The sequence below is a fragment of the Rhipicephalus microplus genome, unplaced genomic scaffold (genome assembly GCF_043290135.1).
Source record: "Rhipicephalus microplus isolate Deutch F79 unplaced genomic scaffold, USDA_Rmic scaffold_19, whole genome shotgun sequence".
Classification (NCBI taxonomy): domain Eukaryota; kingdom Metazoa; phylum Arthropoda; class Arachnida; order Ixodida; family Ixodidae; genus Rhipicephalus; species Rhipicephalus microplus.
In genome coordinates this window covers 4,387,499-4,411,604 of record NW_027464592.1, presented here as the reverse complement: position 1 = coordinate 4,411,604, position 24,106 = coordinate 4,387,499, and the positions used below count along the sequence as shown (strand labels likewise).

The window sequence follows — 24,106 nt, the reverse complement described above, 5'->3', positions numbered from 1 at the left end:
TCGGCGATCTCGGTGCTCGCGGCCGCAGTTCGTGCCGCGTTGGACTTCCTCCTTCGCGACTGTCCGGTTCGCCCGCTCTGCATAGCAGCGCTGGCTACTCAGCAAGCTCTGACACAGCATGGCGAGTAAAAACTGTGCACGGCGGCCGCGCATTTTTCAGTGGAACTGTCGTTCTTTGCGCCGCCGTCACAGTGAGCTCGCCGAGTACTTGCTGCTCAACGAGTACGACATCGTCGCCCTACAGGAGGCTTATGTACGCGGAAGCGAATGTAGACTCACTGGTTACTCGAGCTACCACTGTACAGCGAGGTGCCAAGTGCGCGATTGCTACACTGTAAAAAAAAATGTCTCGGTACACAGCAAAAGCTGCTGGTAAATCGTTGCCGGAGGCATTCTGTAAATGAGTAACAGCAGGCTCCGTATCACGAAGTCTCTGTTATACATTTTTCCGTATTCTCTTTCACATCATATCTGTATTCCTGAACACAGCAGATCTGTTATTTCAAACACAGCAAATCTGTTAACCCAAACACAGCAAATCTGTCAACCCAAACACAGCAAATCTGTCAACCCAAACACAGCAAATCTGTTAACCCAAACACAGCAAATCTGTTATTCCAAACACAGCAGATCTGTTATTCCAAACACAGCAAATCTGTTATCCCAAACACAGCAAATCTGTTATCTCAAACACATCATGACTCTGTTTGTAGGAATACAGAATTTGCTGTATTTAGAGGAGGAATAAACGGAGATCGCTGTAGAGCAGTCTGGCTGTAAATTATTCCGTTATTATTAATGAAAACAGAAGCTTCAGTAAAACACCTGGTTTCGTTTAATGGCTTTTCTGTGCTTGACTAAGGTTTTGTGTAGTTTCTTTGCCTTGAAGGAAAGAGTTGTTTCACTGAGCATAAAATAAACTTAGTTTTGGTAGTAACTTAATTTGTGAAAAACTAACACAAGCTTTTGTTGACCAGTACTGTCGAAAAGCCGATGTTTTACGGGATGGAATGGAATGTTTATGTGGCTGCCTGTAGATTCTCATGATTGAGTTTTATGTCCAATTTTATGTACTGTTTCAACCTACACTAATGCAGTCTTTATGTACTGTGTGTGTGTAAACCACCCCTGCTGCTGCATACCATATAAATAATAATGCAACATTAACAAAACACAGATGAATTTATTTACATATAATACATGTGCTGTAGCTTGCTACATCACCATTCTTCATCACTTCAGCATGTTTATGCCTGAAAAGAATGTGAAAAACAAGTGATCAAATGAATGCAAGAAGCAACTTACACACACTTTATAATGCCTTCTCTGTGTATGTATATGGCCCTTGATACAAAAAGTAGGGGCACGTGGTAGAGCAAAATGTGAAAAAAAAAATCGCTTTGTTTTCTTTGCAATTTGGGGAGGGGTGTCCCTTTGTGCATCCACATTCGTGCTTTTCATAAACAGCATTTTTGGTGGCTCAAAACCAGTTTTTCCAAAAGGAAGTAGCCAGTGAAAACACACTCTAGTGCAAGCCCCTTGCATTCGCTCTATGCTTACGGCCTAATTTTCTGACGTACAAAAGTCAAAATGCTTGTCTAGAGTCAGCTGTGTATAGAAGATTGTCGGGTAACTTCTAAAGCAGTCCGAAGACACTGTGCACCTTTGTATTCACAATCCGCCTTCAGAATACATAGGTTGGAACACTTTCAGCTCCTAGCATCATTACACCTTGCATTTGCCGTGCTTGTCGATAACCTTAGATGCTGGGGGTAAAGAAGGTTCTGAGGAAGTGTAAATTTCGTTGAAGCCCGTACAGTTTTCTTGTTAATGTGAATAAATCCCTGTGACGTACTGAGGTGCTGAACCAGCAAGCTCTTTATTGTTAAACCTCCCAGCCTTTTCAGCATCTTTCGAGGTGAATCACGTATATACATGGGGACAACGGGTATGCTCTAATGGACATGGACTAATATTTCTGATGCAACTGAATAACAATGTGTGAGAACGACTCAGTGTAAGTGTTGAGTTAATGGGAATTGAGTCACAGAATCTTTCCTTTCTTTGTTTAGGGTGAGAGTCCTAGAAATGGCGACATTGAATATTTTTTTTGCATTTAATAATGGTAGTATCACACGAGCCTCTATTCTGAGATAGGATTGAAGCTTGGCCAAACTACAATGAATTTGCTGGAAATCGTTGACCACACTTGACGATACGTTGCAGATAGAGCTGAATGACATCTCACAAAAAAAAAAAAACAAGACAAGCATTGCGAGAGGCTCCACGGCGAAAAATTGACTTTGGCAGTGATTACCAAGCTTGTAACTACTAAACAAAATAATTGAACAGTGTTTCTGACAGTGCGATCACTTTTCACCTGTTTTTGAACTTTATTCCATATCTCAAAACAGTTTTTTATTACTTAGCTACCATTATTTCCCATGTATTTTAAGATAACCAGTTGATTATTTCTTTTGTATACAGCTACTGAAGCAAAATAGAAGCTATGCACTTTACCGTTATTGTGTTACAAATTTTCATAGATGCCAATTAACTCAAAAGTCAAGCTCTAGTGGTAAAAAATTCACAAAAATTCTATATTATGAAGTTAAAAGAGCAAAAAGTTTGGAAGAAAATGATGTATGGATTATATGAATATCCCTTTTAGTCACTGAGAAAACTACCTAAAATCAGCAAAAATGCACAGGATGTATAGGGCCTGCCCGGCGCTCCTGAGAAGTTTCCCACTGGCTCTGATCATGCTCAGAATGAGCAGTTACATTTTCAGAAATATTTGTTGCTATTGTATAGCAGAATGCACGGGTGAATACCTATACTGATTTTCAACTTTGCATTCTGCTGTTAAGCTCTATGTGCCACATATAGCTACAAATTATGGCTGAACTTTCTTAATATAGATTTACCAGCGCAAAAAAAGACGGCACATATTTTAATCATGAACCAACTCGCCCAAGCAGCAGCTTTAGTGAAATTTTTTAAGCACTGTTTATTGATCACAGAATGTTTTTTTTCACTATGCTGAGGTGGGAGGGGGGGGGGGTTGAGGATCCTGTAAAAAAACTGAAAGAGCTTGACCTGAACTAAGAAACATCATGTGAATATACACTACACTTATTCGTAGCCAGGCGGTGGCACACCGGGCCCGTGCCTCTCCCCTCCTTCCCCCCAAACTTTTTTCTCCATGAAATACTTAGCGCAAAATTACCATTTGCCTGCCCAGACCTCTGGTTCAGATCAAAAAGGGCCCCCTCCCCCTAAAAAGTTCTGTGTATGCCCTTGGTTTAGATGAATGAATTTCCAAACCCTGTTTAACATAAGCATCAGTGAGATTAGATAGATATATGGGGTTTAATGTCCTAAAACCACATATGGTTATGAGAAACGCTGTAGTGGAGGGCTCCGGAAATTTCGACCACCTGGGGTTCTTTAACGAAGCATCAGTGAGATTGATAACTAGGATAAAATTAAGGCCAAACCTTCCATTTTTCTCTTTTCACAACATACTATATGTCCTTGGCACAATTCACAGTATATAGAAATCTCAATTGAGAGTGCATTTTCATGTGCTGGCTCTTGTGAAATAATAGCAGTATATTTTGACTACACTCCGAAGGACAAAAAAAAAGAAAACGCCAGGCTCATAATACTTACAAACAAATTAAATTGAAAATGCAAAGCCACAATCAAGATAATATTCAGCTCTAATAACCGGATATCATCAGAAAATGTGTATGATTCATGCTCACACTTTCACTGATTGAAACGCAGCTTCTGGGCCAACTTCATTATCTTTGTGTGCACACTTGTGCGAGACTTCTGGCCACCTTCGCACCTGCTGCCCTTTTTCGTGTTGGAGCCCTTTAAGGTTATCAAGGTGTGGTTCAAATGAAACATATGAGAAGAGCACAAGGATGGGTACAGACTCGTCAATGGGCTTCATTTAGAACACGTATGGTTACACGCTACAGTCTGCAAATTCCTCATCTATGCATCATAGACTTGCATTAATTCTTGTACAATCTGAGCCAAATACGCTGGCCCAATCATTTTCCTCCTGAAAAAAAAAAAGAAGACCTCAGCAAGCTTAGGAGCCAATTGGTCAAGGCTGCATCTCCGAATTTCATTCTTGCCAGTAATGGCTGTCATAGTTTCTGACAAGTAATCAATGGACTTTCACTGAAGTCAGAGGCAGATAAGACCCTTGTCAGGAATCAACAACTTGTGTTCCCTGCGCCGTTCATATATATATTGGCCTGTTTGATTGATGTAAACATTCCTCCTGGTTTGATAAGCAACTAACAAACTAAAAGGTGTGGCACTTAGTGCAATTTTACACACCCTACTAGTGGTTTGTACGCTCCCAAAATTTTTCCAAGGCTTCCTTTGAAAAAATGTGCAATGGCCTTTTTCAGTCTTCGAATACGCACAATCATAAAATAAGTCTTCACATGCTCGTGGTAAATATGTTCAGAATGTATGATCTGATGTTAAAGTTGGGTTAATATTAAAGCACAGCATTTTGTCTGGTGAGCTAGTTTGTGGGTGAAGGTTACTCTTCTGTGCCGTTCAAGGTAAATGCTAAGACCCCGCATTGCCTCTATGAGGTGTGCAAGATTGCACTAAGTGCCACCCCACTGAGTTCGACGTGCGCTCGTCAAGTAGGATAACGAAGTCACTCAGACATGGAGGAATGTTAACATTGGTCATACAGGTCAATGTATAAATGAATGATGTAGGGAACACCAGCCCTTGATAAAGACCAGACAAGGTTCTCACCTGCCCAACTTAAATGCATACGAATTGTTTACTTTTAGTAAACCATGGCAGACTTTACTGGCAAAGACAAGAATTGAGATGCAGTTGTGACCCAATGGCACTTGAGCTTGCCTAGGCTTTTTTCCTAATGAACAAAAGCAATGATTGTGTCTGTGATACTTCACTCAGACTATCAGAATGAACGCAGGTTCCCTGCATGAGTGTACTGAATAAAACCCAGTTGCAGGTCTGCCCTCATCTTCCACTCTTCTCCTCCGACAACATCTGTTATTTAAGTGTATAAGTATCTACTGCACCTTGTAGCTGGAGTTAGGCTCACACTCATGTTGTAAAATGTCATCAATTTACTTGACCTCCTCGCACAACAATCAACACATAATGATATCGACAAGGGAACTCACCCAGTGCAATGATTGTAGGCGTTGATGGCAACTCGGCAAGCTTTTCAGTGATGCTTGTTCCCTCCTGGATGAGCAAAAATATCCCATGTACACAAAAGCACAAAGAGATATGTACAGTTGCGGCCATTCCAATATATAAATCAGAGATGCGATCCCTGCAATTCCGTTTTCCACCATGGTTCCTGGTCTATTGCAGGCTGTGTGCACCAAGTACAAATTACCTACCTAGGAGCCTTGAAACTTGGAACAATTTTAGAGCAAAGTAGAATGGATAGCGAGCACGCAAAAAAACCTGCTCACATTTTGATTCATTTTTCTCTTTGGATTACAGCAACATCATAGACAACTCTGAATGATTGCAGGTCAATATATCAATGTTAGTGGTGATAGTATTGCTTAAAATTATTTTGCATGTGCGACAGCAAGGGACAAAGTGAGCAACATCTTGCAACAACTCTGGCCTATTCCCATTCTTAGTGCCCTCCTCACTGCGTCGTAATGAGGCACTACAGCCAAAGTGACGAGAAACATTGTTCTGCAGTGCATTGCAAAAAACTAATGCTTTGTGCATGTGGAGCACTCTGATTGCACACAAACACTTTTTTTCCCATTGAGCCTGAAAAAGGCTAGTAAACCAAGTTTGTGCACTGTGGTTCACCATGCGTGCACCATGCCCCAACACAGTTTTTGTTGCATGAAGTCTCACTTTTCACAGCGCTACGTTCCTTCTCATTCACTCTGTGAACTTTATAGTCGGATGCTTGGGGACTTCACTCCCTATCCTAGTGGCTCTGATGAAACAATGGCACCTGCCCGCACTAACTGTTGGCTCAAGGGCAGTGTATTTTTTTTTTCAGAACATTTTTGTGACTACGACACAATGCGGATAACCAAAGTAAGTTCCACAAAAAAATTGAAAATTGCCTTTTTTTTACACTATCTTCAAATGCTGATACTTGTGACAAAGCGCGTGTTCCGGTGTAATTTTAATGAATAATGCTGCTGTACAAAGCCACCAAAATTACCTTAAAATGAAGCACAAAGGCAAAAGATATGCAAAGCTACACTATCCTCCTTTTAACTTGTGTCCAGCAATTCATGAATTAGGTATTTTTGGATGTTTAGCATATTTGTTCTGTCAAAAAATTTTGCTGCAGCGGTCACTAAATTCTCATACGGTAGCATTGCACTTGTTCTTTATGGGAAGAAAATACATCGATTAAGAAGTGTAAAAAAGTTAAGTCTGCTCAAAGTTCAGAAATTGTGAAATTAGAAGAAAACTGATTTCAGCAGTCAAAGTTTAATTTTCCTTTATACAAAAGCAGCTTTTTTCACAAAATTCAACTGAAAAAGCTATTGTTTTGTGCTAAAAACCTGCACAGCATTCAGTCGATCCCAGATATATTGAACTCGAAGGGGATCGCGATATATGTAGTTCAATATATCGATGAGTCGAAACACAAAATATGTGTATTTAAGGCATAAATTAGAGCATCTCAGACCTAAAAACAGTTTTTTGAAATCCTAACAAGCACTTAAAGAATGATTCTCTCACAATATGATAAAGAACAAGGCCTGAACATCTACTTTTGCAAGTTATCGCACTTCATTTCACTTGAAAATAGTCTGTAAACTTTTCTCTCTTTTTGCGTGCCACCAAGTTTCAGTTGTCCTCAATATCACTGGACCCTTCCAAGTAAGCAAATTCAGCTCATTCGGCCACAACAGCGCTGAGTGGCACTGAATGCCAATGTAAGCTCCGTAGAGCGTTGGTGGCGAAAGCAATAATTCCACGGCACCGTCAACATTGGGCATCATCTCGGCATCCATGCAGTCAGAACCAGCGACGTCGTCTTCTGCTCCAATGAAGCCGCTCGCTGTCCGAGATGGTGCCCGAAAACACTAACAAGGCATAGAATTTACTGAGGCATTGTACGCCCTTGACAGCAGTCATGACGCACTCAAAGTCGTCACCTGGCACAAAGCCCGCAAAGAAACAGTTCACGACTGTGCTTTACTTGAGGTCGCTCCTAGCACCAGCCATGATTTTTATCGCTACGAGCGTATCAATGTGTAGCGCCGACTTCCAAATGATGATTTATCAGTAACGAGGCGAGAAGTACACAGGTCCACAAGCCACAAAAGGCGATGCTGCCCACAAACGAGCAAGCTCCCACCGTCAGCATGTTGGTGATAGCGATGTCACTTGTGGCTTTGTCATTTTGTAACCGACAGCTGTTGCTTTGGTGCGGAAAGCTAGAAAAAAGCGTAGCCTCCGAAATGAGCGTTCTAAAACCGGAAGCACCAAAATACCTCATGAAGTTGCACATCTCGAAGGCCACGCTTTTCAGTCCCACATGCCATCATACACGATTGAATGCGAACATCGCAATGAGATCACTAAACTTCCTTAAGTCATTCCACTTCGTTTTGGTGCCCTCGGTCATCACCATGCCCCCACGTTAAAACCTGCAGATCGCACATCAAGCATACCGGTGCACTCACAAGTGCTGTGCAACGAGCTAGATCAGCAAGATGGAGTTTCAATGTTTCACTTTTCAGCACCCCCTTTTAGTCACTTGCACGCGAAAAGGGATCGGAACTTGTCGAATTGTGGCTATAAATGATCATTATTTGTTAGGAAAAATGCAATTTGTGGGCTTTAGCGTGGCTCAGAGTTCAATTTAGCGGATGTTCTGCTGTGCGTGAGTTCGATAGATGTGTACAGCAGTCCCGTATTTTTGCATGGGAAATTCAAGGGGATCTCTCAACTTTTTGATATAGCCAATAATTCGATATATCATAGTTTGATATACCCGGGATCGACTGTATTCTATAAAATCTAGAACCTAAAGCTGTTCTCAACAAACCAATACATCACTTTCTGAAAAGATGTTACTGTCCAGTTTTGTACTAACATAATGCAACAAAGTGAAACTTACTTCAAATACTTGGTAAAGGTAGTTCTTGTCTTCCTTAAAATGCGCGCAGAGGAATGGTAGCACAGCTACCTGGACTGCTTTTTCTCTTTGTCCTTCGTCTCTCACGCGCACCACCAGTTCCATAGTATGTTTCGTCGGCGCCTCCTCCATCATCTGAAATAATGCAGGCGCACAGGCCGCCATCCTCTCCTGGAAGATTTCCTGCAATTATTCCAAAAATCAAAGTAAATAACAGTTACTTGATAATAGATGAATTCATCTGTAGAGATATTAAAGTGAAAACTGATTGAAATGTAGAACTATATTACCACCCTACAATTGAGTGCAACAGCTGTGACACGCCAAAAAAAGAAGACAAAAAACAGACTGGTGGGGAATACCACCCTGAAACTACTGCACCAGCTTACTAGAACATGTTGTTGGCTAGTAGGTTCAGGCTGAAGAAAGGTAGGGACGTAAACCACATAGACAAGAAAAAAAGAAGTGGACGAGATAGAGCATTGATTGCAACAGATTTTGTTTGCAAAATAAAAAAGGCTCCTTTTGTTTTTGTAAACACCAAAGCATATGAGCAGGAAAATGGCGTGCACTCCACGATTATGACATCACTATAAAAAAAAAAAGGGGTTCAGCGGCAAATCGCTGTCACAACCAGACTCCCTTTCACAGTTATCTCCAACATCAGCAGGGGGTGTGCTACTGTGCTCTTGATCTGAACTGGATTCAATTTCAGGTACTTCCGTGCACTGTGTTGCAGTTTTGCCCCGGTGATACCTTGAAACATGTGTTCTGAAGGAACCTGCTGACCTCAGCACACTACCACAACCCACAAAAGGACACATAACAGCATCAATTCCACTCTCCAGATGGGCAGCTATGTGACCAAGAAGCTCCGTGCGAGTAGGCACACTCGCCCCGCATGACAACACAGAGCAGACAAACGCATCATCAGTCTGTTTGCTGCATCGCTTCTTGTGATGTCTGAAGACGTGACTTCTTAGGCTCTGATAGTTTTTAAACAAAGCTCCACAAGGCTCACAAGGGCAAAGGGCACCGCCCAACACACTGCTGTGATAGTGGTAGTGCTCGAAGTAGTCGGTCAATGTTGAAAATGTCTGTGCGCAATGCCGGCAAGTGGGCATTCTTCATTGATGTTATGGCTGCAATGAAGGTAGAGCACTTATTTTGCTAAATTACATTCACTGGCTTGTGCACTTTTTCAGACCGCCCAATTTTATAATAAAAACACTGCTACAATGGTAATAATACCTTACAGTCTACAATAGTAGAATCATTCCAATATCTGGTTAGCATGTCAGGTTATGTTCAATTTCATATGAACATTAGCCAATGCTTTTTAAGCAGTCCTCTATATAAGAGCACAGTGAATATAAATATTCTTGACCTGCTACAAATGTTTAAACTAAGTTGAAGCAGGCGGCGCAAGGAAAAGAAATAATGACGGAGACTGTAACATTAACTGCACAAATTCTACAGAAAACTGCACCCATACTTGCGCAACTTGGGTCTCTTAAAAGGCTATTCCTGAATGTGCAGTCAAAAGTGAGCTTAGCATATGCTCCAACATTACACATGTTCACAACTTAAGTAATGCTATCCATTATATCGCTAATGTTGACAACAGATGTTCATATCTTGCACATATGTGAAAGCAGCTTCAGCCTCTCAAGTGCAGCCAGGTCCAATATTGAATACAATTACTTTAAAATTTTAGCTTGAAACATAATTACTTTAAACAATTACTTAAAGCTTTTTGTGATATATTGACTAATCAAACAGTTGATACCAAGTATGAATTGCACCGTAGCCTGCCAGTAGTACGCGCAAGAGATGGAAATGGGTGGCTTCAAGATAGGGCACCCAAAACTTCGCATATGCGATCGCTTGATTCTGTTGCCATACACCAACTTCTTGGGTACACACAAGGACTCCCATGCTGGATTAGCTGCAGTTAAGCAGTAGTATGGCTAAGTGACGTGCAAATTCGCAATGTTGTCGGGTGTAAGCAATGTGTCGTGCAATTCCAAAGAAATGAACTGCTGAGCACGCAAATCAATAGACACAACAGAACATGCATGCGAAATGCGAGCGCCAATCGTACCTCACGGCTGTCACTCAAATTCCGCCAAGTACGGCAAAATAAGTTTACACACAGCCAAGTGACAGTTGCTGCCCCTGTCGTCTCCTACACCTATTTTTGTAGTAATGGACGTATGACTTGCAAGCGATGCAGGCATGGAAAACACGAGTGCTTTGTCTGCGCTCGATAAGACGACAAAGACACGTACACGCCTGGTGTGTACGTGACAGCAGACTCCTGCTGATCCGGCTTACAAGTGCACCTTATAACAGCCATGTGCATGGGCACCGAGGAGATCACTAATGAGTGCGTGCACAAACTGACCTGTGACATCCTCAAACTACAAAGATGCAACTCAACAGCAGGCTTCACCACAATAATACAATTAAGTGACACTAACAAAGGAAAAATGCCGTTATTGCTGAGTGCAAGCAATGCTTCATATAATTCCGAAGAATTAAACTGTTCACTGTACTGCTTCCTGCATGCGCAACTCAATAAAGGTGCAACACAGCGTGCGAGCACTATGGTCGTACCTCATAGCCGACACTAAAAATCCACAAAATGCACTGAAATATGCCTACGCACAGTAATGTTACCGTTGCTACCCCTACTGTTTTCTGTGCCTAATTTAGTAATAAGGTATGTATGAGCGATGCAAGCATGGCAAACACGTGTTTCATTATTCACCTTATAATAGCGACAGACATGTTACATGCCTAGCTCGTATGAGCTGTGGCATGCGAGTGCACCTTATAACTGTTTATAAGATAGGTAATGATCGATAACGGTGAAATAAATGCCTACCTGATTGTGATGTGTGCCAGGTGATGGACTTCGCAGGAAGGTGAGAGAGCTCTGACAATAGCCGCCTGCCTTGACCACGTAGGGTGCCAGAGACCACTGAGCTGAACAAGTGAAGAGTGCGCCAAAAAACTTGACAAGTGAGGAACCAAACAAATGAACTGCTAGCACTACTTGGTCCTGAGCACGTAAATCAATAACAAGATGCAACACAACCTGCATGCAAAATGCGAGCACCAATCGTACCTCACGGCTGTCACTCAAATTCCGCCAAGTACGGCAAAATAAGTTTACACACAGCCAAGTGACAGTTGCTGCCCCTGTCGTCTCCTACACCTATTTTTGTAGTAATGGACGTATGACTTGCAAGCGATGCAGGCATGGAAAACACGAGTGCTTTGTCTGCGCTCGATAAGACGACAAAGACACGTACACGCCTGGTGTGTACGTGACAGCAGACTCCTGCTGATCCGGCTTACAAGTGCACCTTATAACAGCCATGTGCATGGGCACCGAGGAGATCACTAATGAGTGCGTGCACAAACAGACCTGTGACATCCTCAAACTACAAAGATGCAACTCAACAGCAGGCTTCACCACAATAATACAATTAAGTGACACTAACAAAGGAAAAATGCCGTTATTGCTGAGTGCAAGCAATGCTTCATATAATTCCGAAGAATTAAACTGTTCACTGTACTGCTTCCTGCATGCGCAACTCAATAAAGGTGCAACACAGCGTGCGAGCACTATGGTCGTACCTCATAGCCGACACTAAAAATCCACAAAATGCACTGAAATATGCCTACGCACAGTAATGTTACCGTTGCTACCCCTACTGTTTTCTGTGCCTAATTTAGTAATAAGGTATGTATGAGCGATGCAAGCATGGCAAACACGTGTTTCATTATTCACCTTATAATAGCGACAGACATGTTACATGCCTAGCTCGTATGAGCTGTGGCATGCGAGTGCACCTTATAACTGTTTATAAGATAGGTAATGATCGATAACGGTGAAATAAATGCCTACCTGATTGTGATGTGTGCCAGGTGATGGACTTCGCAGGAAGGTGAGAGAGCTCTGACAATAGCCGCCTGCCTTGACCACGTAGGGTGCCAGAGACCACTGAGCTGAACAAGTGAAGAGTGCGCCAAAAAACTTGACAAGTGAGGAACCAAACAAATGAACTGCTAGCACTACTTGGTCCTGAGCACGTAAATCAATAACAAGATGCAACACAACCTGCATGCAAAATGCGAGCACCAATCGTACCTCACGGCTGTCACTCAGATTCCGCCAAATATGGCAAAATAAGTTTACACACAGCCAAGTGATAGTTCCTGCCCCTGTCGTCTCCTACACCTATTTTTGTAGTAATGAACGTATGACTTGCAAGCGGTGCAGGCATGGAAAACACGTGTGCTTTGTCTGTTGCACTCAAAGGTGGTGTGGTGTCCATGTCGAACGCGGACAGCATCATGGGCACTTCGGCATTGGGGTCACTAGTAGCCGGCGTTGCGCCCGCGCCAGTGTTGGGTCGGCGCGGGTGCTTTGTTAGGCCTAGCCTTGAACGTACCCCGGGCGCGTCCTCGTTGTGGGGTTTTTTTCGCTTCTGTGCTTTAAGTCCCGAAGATTTTGGTTGCAAAAGAGTCTTAGCAGCTTTACTGACCTTGCGCACAGGAATCTTGGAGGCAGGAAGAGAAGTTCCGGGGCAATCCGGCGTTTTTGTGGGAGCAGATGCAGCCGTGACTGATGTACACGACGCTCGTAGCGCCCTCTTAGGCTACGAAGGGAGGCGCTCAGCTGAAACGGCACCGGCGGGTGGTGCGGCTTTTAATCGAACTCGCGACGCTCCCTTTGGGGCAAACTGACTACTTTAGCGCCTGCCTACAATTTGTTTTTGTATTCTAGCCGACACCACGATGCACCGATGCTATCTTGCACCCATTCTATTGGGCAGTGATGGCCGGACACACCGCAGCAGTCGTGTTATTTTGTGTGACCATCAACGCATTTTTTTTTCTTTTGGCCTGTTGTGGTTGGGAAGAGCTATGGTGGTGCAAAAAATTTATCGGTTATTCAGGAAAAGTGGTGTAAAGGGAAATAGTTCTGAAGAATCGATGTTCTCGTCGCAGGTAGTGAGAACCATTCAACAACCGATGAATTCTTCGGTGACGAAGTGAAGTCGCCGTCGGTGTTCACCGAGTAGACTCATGAATTCATAAAAAGAACAAACGTTTCCCCGAGCCTTCCAAATTTTATTATTGGGCTTGAGCTTGCATGGTAGGCTTGACGGTGCGAAACAGCGTGAAAACAACGAGTTCATACAAAGAAACAGCAAACCGCACCCTTTTAAAATACACTTCATTACTGTGTTTCATTGACTGCGTGTTAATTGGTGTGCCAACTATACAACGCAGCTACGATTATAGGATTGCTCTCACTAAACAAGTCAAGGCTTGCAAGCACGAAAAAAAAAAGGAACGAAAATAGGAGAACATGTACACTGTCTCTTCTTCTGTGTGTCGTGCATTCTCACGATGTGACGAAAAAAAAAAAAACGTAAACTATTATGCACACCATCAAGATTCACATATATGCAGGGATTCTTGGACGGGTATGTTTTTTTTTCACTATCTTTTGTCAATAAAGTCTCATAGACGCAGTACAAGTACCTGTTCGCTTTCAATCTTGCAAGATTGAAAACGAAGTGCAGCGCCTTTCGACGATATATATATATATATATATATATATATATATATATATATATATATATATATATATATATATATATATATATATATATATATATCGGAAGCGAAAAAGCACGACGTACGCCGAAACACCTTTACTAATTACAAATGTTTCGGCTGATGGGCCAGCCATGGGCCAGCCTTCGTCAGTGTGACCACACTAACGAAGGCTGGCCCACCATATCGTCTCGCTTTATAACTTTTTATGGCAACCCGACTTCGCTACTAATAGTAAATTTAGCTTCCCTTGCGGTGAAGTATCATAATGCTGTAATTATCCTCTTCCTTAATCGGTAAAAACTCTGAAACGTTCTCTTTTTCTTTTTTACCGCTGCTATCCTTCTCCGCCTCTCCGAATATATATATGTATCCATACTGGCACTTTCCAGTGATCCTGCATGCAGCTCTTTTTCTCCATTGTGAGTTAATGAACAGTTTCTCTTCCTCATTCTCTCGTATTTCTTAGTCTATCTTCGAACCCAATGTTGCTCTAAGCTTAATTTCCTCATCAAAGCCTGCCCAGTTATCACACTTTCCGTCTTCGTTTTCTGACTTTCCATGAGCGTACAATGCGAATCTGCGCATTCCTTACACACTGTGGGACGCCTCATCTTAGTCGGCGACTGCAGCGTTGCCGCTGTATGTATACGTTAGCCACCCGCCACGATAGCTCTCTCAAGGCATTGTCCATGGCTATCGCTTAATTTTCTGTTCTAGTTCACTGTATCATTGTCGAACGGGGGGAATGGTCAAAGTTCAGCCAGTATGTCGCCGACAGCTCTCTCAAGGCATTGCCCATGGCTGTCGCTTAACTTTCTGTTCTAGTTCACTGTATCATTGTCGAACGGGGGGAATGGTCAAAGTTCAGCCAGTATGTCGCCGTGCACACAAATCACGGAAGCGTGTTCTTGAAGTACAGAAGACATACGTTTTTCTGGTGTTTTACGGAAGGAGCGAAAGAACGGAAACATCGACTGCTGCTTTACGGCAACTCCTGCTGTTTCCCATAAACCGCAGCACAGTTTGTGCTTTAAACGTCCAGTCTCGCTATTTTTCAGGAAACAGATGTTACTCTGTAGTTTCTACGGTCTGCTCCGACGTTAAAACACGGATATTTTTTACAGTGTACTTAGATGTGTGCTGTGACCCCACACTTCCTCCCGCCCGCTCTTACGCCTCCATCTACGTGCGCAATGGACTCTCACATTGCACTGTTGATGTTTCTGACACCTTGTGCAGTGAGGTTGAATGTGTGGGGTTAAAGTGCGCCTCGGGCAGTGCGACACGGCAGTGGCGTGTGTTTATGTCCATCCTGTCCACAGGTGGGACACGGCATTTGTGACCCGTTTGGTGCGACGCCTACAAGGTGATTGTGTGATCTTTGGAGACTTCAACTCGCACCATATGGCTTGGGGGAGTGCCCACATAGACTGCAGAGGCAGAGACCTGTTGGATACCATTGCTGCGACAGGCTTGCTTATTATAAATACGGGCTGTCCGACTTTCGCCCGTCGCGGCGTAAAAAAACAGTGCCATAGACCTCTCACTTGTGAGTGACTATTGCCGGTACGAATGGAAGAGGGAGGCAGACACGTGGGGCTCATATCATTACCCCCTCCACCTAAAGCCACTTGATCGGCGCCGCGCGGGCACGCGCACATACACTGTCACTGACTGGCCACGTTTTCGGCAACTCTCGGCTGCCTCCCCACCTTCCGGTGTCGCCTACTTCTCGCACGTCGCCCGCTGCGTCGAAGCGGCCTCGCGCAAGTGCACAGTGCCAGTGGGAACACCAGCTCCGGACATAAAACTTCTTAATTTACGCGCGGCTCGCCGGAGGCTCCGGCGCTGTGCGACTAAAAGTGACCGCAAGGAGCACTGGACACTTTATAACCGCCTTGACGCCGTGTGTCGCCGACACGCACGGCAAAGACGCGACCGCTCCTGGGGCAGCCTATGCGTCACGCTGGACGACCCGCGACGCTCCGCGCGTGCGTGGAGGATATTCAGTGCCATCCTCTGCCCCGTTGAGTTACGTTTCCCAGCTCTCGCCATTGCTGTTGCATATTGTCTCACTTACCAGCAATTGGCCGAGCTACTGGCTGACACACTCCGCTTCAGCGCTCCTGAAAGCTTGCCCGAGGTTCCCCAACTCCCACTGCACCATCGCCGAGAGTGGTACAAACCTCGCCGCTTTTTCCTCACGACCAGCATGCGCAATAAAGTACGTGCTTGATGCACTGAGGATTTCACTCTCGGGGAGTTGCGCCTGGCTTTGGCGTCGCGCAAACGGCGCTCAGCGCCAGGCGCTGACGGCGTGACATACCAAATGCTTCGCAACATCGATCAGTCCCAGCTCCCAGTGCTCTTGGCCGCCTACAACGACGTGTGGCGCACGGGGATAGTGCCGCAAGAGTAGCGCGAAGCCATCGTCATCCCCGTGCTCAAGAAGGGCAAACCCGCCTCGGAGTCAGCGTCCTATCACCCTGTTTCCCTTACCTCCGCAGCGGGCAAGCTCTCCGAAGCCATGGCACTGAGGAGACTTGAATAGATTGCCGAGGCACTGGATGTTTTCTCGCCTTCGCAGTGTGGCTTCCGCCGTTCGCGTGCTACTGCCGACGCCCTTGCCGACGTCATCGCAACGCTACAGGAGGCACAGCACAAAGGAGAGGCCGGGTACCTCATCCTGTTAGACATCAAGGTGGCATTAGACTCCCTGCCACACCCCACCATCTTGAACGCGGTGCGCGATCTCGGAGTGACCGGTCTCCTCTTTACGTACATCGCTTCCTTTCTCGGCGGCAGAACGATGCGTGTGCGCGTCGGTGGAGTCCTTAGTGAGCCGCGTCCCGTGAGTGTCGGTGTTCCGCAGGGCAGTGTACTCAGCCCCTTGTTGTTCAATCTCGCCCTCGCTGGCATCGACGATTTCATTCCCCGTGCTCTTCCCTGTGATGTCCGCGTGGCGGTCTACGCAGAAGACATTGCGGTGTTCGCGAAGGGACCTGTGCCCAGTGTATTCGCACCAGTGTCCAAACAGTAGTGGATTCTATTGACGCGTTCATCACGGGCAGGGGGATGACGCTTTCGCCGGCGAAGACGGAGGCGATGCTGCTGCACCCCAGTTATGGCGCCCAGTGCTACACACCGAAGTTCACTCTCCAAACAATCCCCATCCCTTGGAAGAGGCGAGTGACCTACCTCGGAGTGCAGCTGGACCAACGCCTCAACTGGTCACCAGCGGTCAGCGACCAGCTTCGAAACGCGCGAAGGGTCGCCTCCGCTGCTCGAGCGCTCCTTGCTCGCGGCAATGGATGCACACCGTCCCTAGCTCTCCGCATCTACAACGGAATGGCTGCGGCGCGCATTTTGTACGGCCTTCCTCTCGCAGCGCTTACGCGTTCCAACTGGGAGACACTGGACGCAGCGCATCGTATCGGGATTCGCCCGTTTTTCAGCTTGCCCAGATCATCTCAAATCGGCCCAACACTTGCTGAGGCGGGAGACATGCCACTGTCACTCCGGGCCGATCTTCGAGCGCTAAATCACATAGAGCGTATGAAACACTCGCGCCACGGACAGCAGCTGGTATTCTGGCTCTCCTCACTTCCGCACTCACGGATGGGGCAATGCGCTGCGGCATTCTACGCCCTCGTCCCGAGCTCAACGGATGTGAATGACTATAGTGCCCCGCCCTGCCACCAGCGCCCTCTCAAGATTCGGACACGGTTACCAGGAGTGGCAAGCAAGCGGACGACGCCAGTGTGTGCGCTTCGGCACGAAACTGCTGCCACTTTTGACGAACTTCTCGCAAGACGACTCCTCGTCTTTACTGACGGTTCAGTGTTGAACGACGGGTGTGCCACGGCTGCGTGTGTGGTGCCTTCGCTGGAGCTTCACAATCAGTGCCGCCTCGCCTGCGAAGCATCGTCGACGATAGCCGAACTCGCCGCGCTTGACCTCGCCGCCGATGCCCTCATTCAACTGAGAGGTCCGTCGGCTGCCGTTCTCTCGGACTCACGTACTGCTCTCCAACTACTCGCGCAGGACGCCCGCAGACCTCCGGTTGCCACGCGCATCGCGCGAAAGCTCGAAGCAGTGCAGGACCTAGGGTGTGATCTTGTGCTGCAATGGATACCGGCGCACGTTGGAATATCCGGCAATGAAGTGGCCGACGAGCTGGCCAAAGAAGCACTCTCCGGGAACCCCTGTGACTACAGCGGTGAGCACATTCGACGTAGCAAGGCTTCGCACACGGTGCTCCGTCACCGCTCGCCACCCGGACCCACGAATTGCGGCAGGGCAGCCACCACGCCCACTCCCGAAAACTGGATTTTCGAGAGGAGCGTGCCCTCCTTCTCCGCCTGCGCATCGGCTGCTACCGCACGGCGGAATGGGTTCACAAACAGTCGGGACGTGGAGACCCAAACTGCCGTCATTGCCCACAGCCCGAAACACTCCATCACATTATCTTCTAGTGTGAGGAGTATTCGGACGCGCGCAGATCACTCTTCGATGCTTACAGCAAACTGGGACTCTGCAGCAGCACTGTTGATGTGATTCTTTTTCCCCGTGCGCACGCATGCCTGGTGAAGCGCGCAAGTTGCCCTCATCACCTTCCTCCAAACTTCTGCGCTATTTGAGCGCTTGTGAACTGAAGGAACATTAGTGCCTCCCCATGGATGTCCACTGGACTCGTATTAGTGAGTGCTACGGACCACAATGTTTTCCGTACAGAGATTACGCGCTTCGGCGAGTGCTTCACACGCTTTGTACGACGCACCAATCAAACCGTTGTCTTCCTCTCGATGACGATACCTCTCCGGCCCTTGGGAGCTTTCCTAGTCAGCTGAGCATGGCGCGTGGGGGCTTGCGAGTCCGTTGCGGAAAGCAGAACGAATGACCCTCGCCTTTCTTTTTTTTTTCTCTTTTCCAATCTTTGCCTTCCTATATCTTTTATTCCCCATACCCCATTCCTGTGCTGACCTGTTGAGGTGTCCTTGTAAGGAGAGACAGTTACGGGTCGGCACTTTTCTTTTCTTCTGTTATAACCACTTATATATATATGCACGCGAAGGCAAAAAAATCTAAAAGCAACAGGATGTGTTGCGTGCCTCAGTGCACGAACAGAGCGCCGAAGGATGAGATAAGCCTTCATTCGTTTCCGCTGGACGTGCGACTCGAGAAGAAGTGGGTGGTGAAGCTCCGTATAGGCAAGCCTGTGACGCCGCCAATGAACGTTTGCAGCGCACATTTTGTCACCGAAGACATTCTGGAGCAGCATTGGTAAGCCTAATGCTAATTGTTGAATTCTTTCACGAAAGCATAAAGATTACGCTCTAACGATATTGTTGAAATGAACGGCGCCGTCGATGCGGGACGAGGGACGTTAACACCGCAACACTTGATTGTTGCTTTTGGAGAGTTAGGAAGCTAGTGCCTGGGCGTCTGTCGCCCGCATAAAATAGGAGCGTTAGTTTAAGCATTCTGTCGGTCTTTTTAACAGACCGTAATACAGGGCCGATCCGAATCGGATTTTGTAATCTACACTGACCGCTGTTACACGGCAAAAACCTGTCCGGATCATGTTTGGTGCAGACGTCAACGAAACCGCGATCATATCAATCCCAATCACACTTAATCGCAAGTGACATTGTAGGGGCGATTGATCTGGAGCGAGCCCGATGCAAGTCGGCCCTGATCGCGAAAAAAATTTCCTTGTGACACAGGTTTTGCTTTTTAGCGCGATAGCTTTACGACTGGTTTTTAAGTCTCATCAGTGTGAATTAGCAATTTGGTTTAACCAACAAAACATTTTAATTTTTAATTCCACCAATAGCCGACGCATCGTTATGAATGCAGAATTACGTAAAATGATTGGCTACCATGCATGCATTGAATGCTCGTTTAACAGTATGGTGCACCAAATTAGATTGTTGTTGTGGCACAGGAAATTGCAGGATTTCATTTTAATCCTCATTTTATGTAGATCCAAAATTATGGACGCCTAATTGAAGACCACTGAAGAAGACTGCTTGCCCGCAGAGCTTGCCCATTAGAACACACGAAAAAGAAGACATGGCAAGGATTCAGGATGCAGCAGCGCGAGATGCCCGTGCCTCTGCTAGACATGAGCATGGTATGTTTGTGACTATTAACATTTATTATGACACGCCACACAGGGCATACAACAAAGAAATTTTGGAAGGCTGTGGAATCGACCATAAGTGGGTCACACTGTGGTATATTGTTTATTAGTCTGCATTTGTTCTGCTAGATTAGAAAAGATAGTAAGCCTGTAGATAGTCATATTTGAAAGGTTTTTTCAGCACGCGAACACAACTAAAAAGGGACAGGACAGGGTCCACGAGGCTGAAGAGTTCACGACACTTCTTTTGTTTAGCTACTGTGCGATCGTTCCCGAGAAGTCGTATTTGCAGGGCTTGACGGTACAGGCGAGCCTGCCGAAGCCATTCCGAGCGTAGAATCTTGGATGCTCTCAAACCATTGCCAACAGAGGGAGTGAGGCCACCAAACAATGCTTTGATTCGGGAAGTATCTTTAGCCGGATGCAATACGCCAGAGAGTATGTGCAGCAAACCACCACACTGATTAAACTGACAAGAACGGCTCGTAGAAAAGGGGATATAGATGCCCGATGTACTAGAAACGCAACAAAAATGTAAGATAGTCAGTTGTAAGAAAGTAGTCAGTTGTGTGATGTCAAACTAATTCATTTCCGTTCTGGGAGTGCCGCAAGCTATTTAAGCACTACTGGCTGTCAGCGATCTCTACACTATCCATAGGCAAAGGTTTCATCTCTCCTAGATTTTTTAGGATTCTAATTTCTTCTGCAACTACCATGACGTTGCAGTCACTGCAAAACAATGCAGCCCGACATTAAGGCTACCACTTAATTGTGCGTCATTGAACTGCTAAGAATGCACACAATGAAACTCATGAAAAGTGTCATCTTATGTAGAGTTCACACTGCCTTTGTGTCTCTGTTTGTCTTTTGTGTTGAGTTCGTGCCTTGCAATCACATTTGAAAGAAACTTAAAAGTGCCCAAGCCTTAAAAATGCAACAGCTGGCTGCAGAAATGCATGGTTGACGAAACGTAAACGAGCCAGATTGAGTGGCAGCCAAAACTTATCGCTCTGACTATTTGACGTGAAAAAGCTGCTGTGCAGTTTCAAGTGCATGTTTTAAAAAGTCTGTAGCAAAAAAAAACTAACAAGGCATAGAATGTGGCTTGTGACATTGTCCAAACGGCAATTTCTCGTGCTCCAGCTCAAGCTGTGAAGAAATGACAGGACAGGAAGCGAGAGCTTTCAGTTTCACTTCTTTACTCTCCAAAAATTAGCTTCTGTGCAGTGATTTCAGGTGGTCACAAGACGTAATAATGCCAGACACATGTCAGCAATACATGTGGAGCTCACTCACGCTCGGCAAATACATTTTGCCCTTAGTGCTCATTCGGCCTCAGGCTTACAAAACATTTTTTCAATCGGACTCAAATTGACTAAATTACTTACCTCGACTCACTCATACACAGACTCACCACTTCGAGTTTGAGCGAGTTCACTTGTGAGTTTGCCAACCTTTGATGCCAGATAATATCTTGAAATTCAGGACATAACAGGGCTAATTTAAAGCATTACTCACATGGCTTGACTACATCACTGTAAACAAGAATAAAAATGTGCTGCTCAGTTGAGCTGCTTGCACACATCTGGGGCTGGAAAATGTAAACCAATCTACAGCTATTCAAAGTATACCATGTCATGCTATGGCCAAGATAAAGCAGTTTTCAATCACTCTTTAATATAAACTGCCTCAGGCTTGCAAGTTCAACATATCGTAAGTACACTCTGAGCTGTCACTGTCTGTGCCTGTATACTCTTTTGTAATGCAGTATGTTTACGAATTCTTTCATTTTACTTTTGTGCATGATCAGCTTCTCAAGGAACATGTGAACATGTTGGGAGCCTGCTCAACCTGTGCGTGTGTCACCTTGTGAAGAGAACCCCGATGAAGCCCTTTGTGATGTAAAGGCTCAATCATATGCTGTAATATGTAGTGTTGTTATAGTTATATGCATTCAGGGTGAATGCTTGGAAACTAAAATAAGGATTTTTACTAACCAGAGAGAATAACTTTATGTCAATAGCTTGAAGCAAGTTTCCCTCAAAGCATTGTTACGCCCTCTCGCAACTTTTTTACCACCATAAGCCGTACACTGATCTAACCTTCGATATTTGCACGATTATTAGCTGGCAAGATGACAGCGGAGAATAAAGTGAGCAACACGAGCTAGTATGCAAGGTATGCACAGGGTAAAACTACAAAACGATTCAAGGAATGAATATCAACTTATGCACTATCATCGAATATAAAGTGAAAACTCCTACTGATTTTCAGAGACGCTTCAGGAAAAAAATATACCACATTTCTCTTATTGCAAGCATTCATACTCTTGTTTAAAAATAGGGTTGTTGCAGCATGTACCTTAAATTTTCTCATATTTTGCTCCATAGTCAGAAATCTCAACATGCCACTTTATCACAGAAAGAATGAGTCAAGCAGCTGACAAGATAAACAGGGAGTGAAAAACCAGAACACTGATACAGTGGAACCCATTTATAAGAGACACTAATGTAAGAAACAATTGAATATAAGAGACACTTGTGTGCATAGATTTAAATAGGGGTTCATAAGAAAATGCTTACGTGGTACCCTGCTCATAAGACTCCTCATGTACATGAGAAGAATTGCTCCCCGGTGTATGCCTCTTATAGAAGGGTTCAACCGTATGCACAAATTGATATAAACAGTATAAGATCATGGCATCACACTATCGCACGCATCATCAGTCGTTGGGCAACTGTGTATACATGTGATGCTATGAAGCATATAAAAACAATTACAAAGCCAAACGAGCTATGTAATGGCTTTTTATAGCAATTAAGCCAAAACAAGTTAAATTATTTTGACGTCATTTCTTCAAAGAATTAGAAAATTCTCAGCACTCTTGCATTGGCTTGAATCTGTCTTTACGGGAAATCTTTCTTGCGTGCAGGTACAAGAGCAGGGCCAGGAAACTGCATCACATCCATGTGCTAGTGGTGCAACTGCTACAGCTGTATCAACAGTGGAGGTTGCAGAAGCCCTTCTTCAGTTTTCGCAGTGCATGAAGGGTGTACCAGACATCATGTGCACATAAGACAAAGGCATCCAGGTCGATGTACACTCCATTATAGGGAAGCAGTTCAGGCTTGTAGATATGCTGACATCAGATAATACTGTGCTTGCTTTTACTGGTGTGTCATCAATGACTTTGCTTGTAGCCATTAGTAATGAAGTGAGCAAGATTGAAGACAGTATCTGAAATGTCTACTCTATAACGAGTCATTCTCGCTCTTGTGTGATTGAAAACTTACTTACCTTTTGTGTGTACTGCACCAATATTTGCCGTGAGCCGCACAACCATCTCTCGCCACTTCTAGAGCACACTGTGTAACCTTGCAGCGGTACTGAATCGTGCAATTCCATGGCCAAACAAACAAGAAATTGCAAGCAATCTGCCTCAATGCTTTTAAGAATATAAAGAGGTACGTGTTGTGCTAGACTGCACAGAGGTTGCAGTCGAAAAATCACACTGTGCTTTTTGTAGATGTTTAACATACTCTCATTACAAAGGTACACACACAGCAAAGCTTCTTATTGGCGTCTCACCTGCTGGCTTAATTCTGTGAGCTGTGGTTTCGGAGGCCGAGCGTCGGACAGGACTTGCATAGAGAAATCGGGAATTCTAGAAAAACTCGACAGTTTTGAAGATGATGTCATGGTTGACAAAGGTTTCAATTTGGGCTCGCTGTGCGAAAACTTTGGGCTGGGGGTTGTGCAGCCTCCGTTTCTTCGTGGACAGCTGCAGCTCACAGCAAAAGACTCTAAAAATAGCCAGGGCATATGTGCACGTCGAGTGTGCAATCCAGAGAATGAAAGTTTTTAAAGTTCTGAAGGAACCTGTACCTTGGGAAGTCATCGGCGCCCTTGATGAAATCTTTATTGTGATCGGTGAAATTGTAAATTTCTCCTCCCCTATTCTCTCTGAGAAAAGGTTCGAGTGATATTATGTAACTTGTGTTCGCAATGAAATGTAGGAGAACTTATTATGCAGGTAGTCAGAAACAGAGGTCAATGAGGAAGCTAAAGAAGCTGAGCACCACAACATGAGGGATAACGTACCATTGTGCTATGTCAAGGCTATTGAGTTAATGGACCGACACACAGCCCCCTTCTTT

General features: G+C 45.0%; 2 protein-coding genes across 2 annotated transcripts; one reads left to right on the top strand and one right to left on the bottom strand.

The window, feature by feature from the left end:
* Positions 1-1,163: 1,163 nt before the first annotated feature.
* LOC142785206 (uncharacterized) lies at positions 1,164-16,441 on the bottom strand. The gene is made up of 7 exons (XM_075883656.1): positions 16,304-16,441; positions 12,721-12,854; positions 12,081-12,181; positions 11,052-11,152; positions 8,144-8,344; positions 5,202-5,265; positions 1,164-1,253 (listed from the first exon to the last, which is right to left on the bottom strand). The coding sequence occupies exons 1-7, from the start codon at positions 16,439-16,441 to the stop codon at positions 1,234-1,236; spliced, it is 759 nt and encodes a 252-aa protein (XP_075739771.1). The 3' UTR covers positions 1,164-1,233.
* Positions 16,442-16,879: 438 nt separating this feature from the next.
* Positions 16,880-18,361, top strand: LOC142785205 (uncharacterized). Its single transcript, XM_075883655.1, has one exon. The coding sequence runs from the start codon at positions 16,880-16,882 to the stop codon at positions 18,359-18,361; it is 1,482 nt and encodes a 493-aa protein (XP_075739770.1).
* Positions 18,362-24,106: the final 5,745 nt, after the last annotated feature.

Excerpts from the sequence above, each read along its gene's own strand:
- LOC142785206 (XM_075883656.1), bottom strand. The coding sequence starts at position 16,441 with ATGACGTCGGCAAGGGCGTCGGCAGTAGCACGCGAACGGCGGAAGCCA. Across the intron at positions 5,266-8,143 it reads ACCTTTACCAAGTATTTGAA|GAGGGAACAAGCATCACTGA; the intron begins GTAAGTTTCACT and ends TTGCTCATCCAG. Across the intron at positions 1,254-5,201 it reads GCCTACAATCATTGCACTGG|GCATAAACATGCTGAAGTGA; the intron begins GTGAGTTCCCTT and ends CATTCTTTTCAG.
- LOC142785205 (XM_075883655.1), top strand. The coding sequence starts at position 16,880 with ATGACGCTTTCGCCGGCGAAGACGGAGGCGATGCTGCTGCACCCCAGT.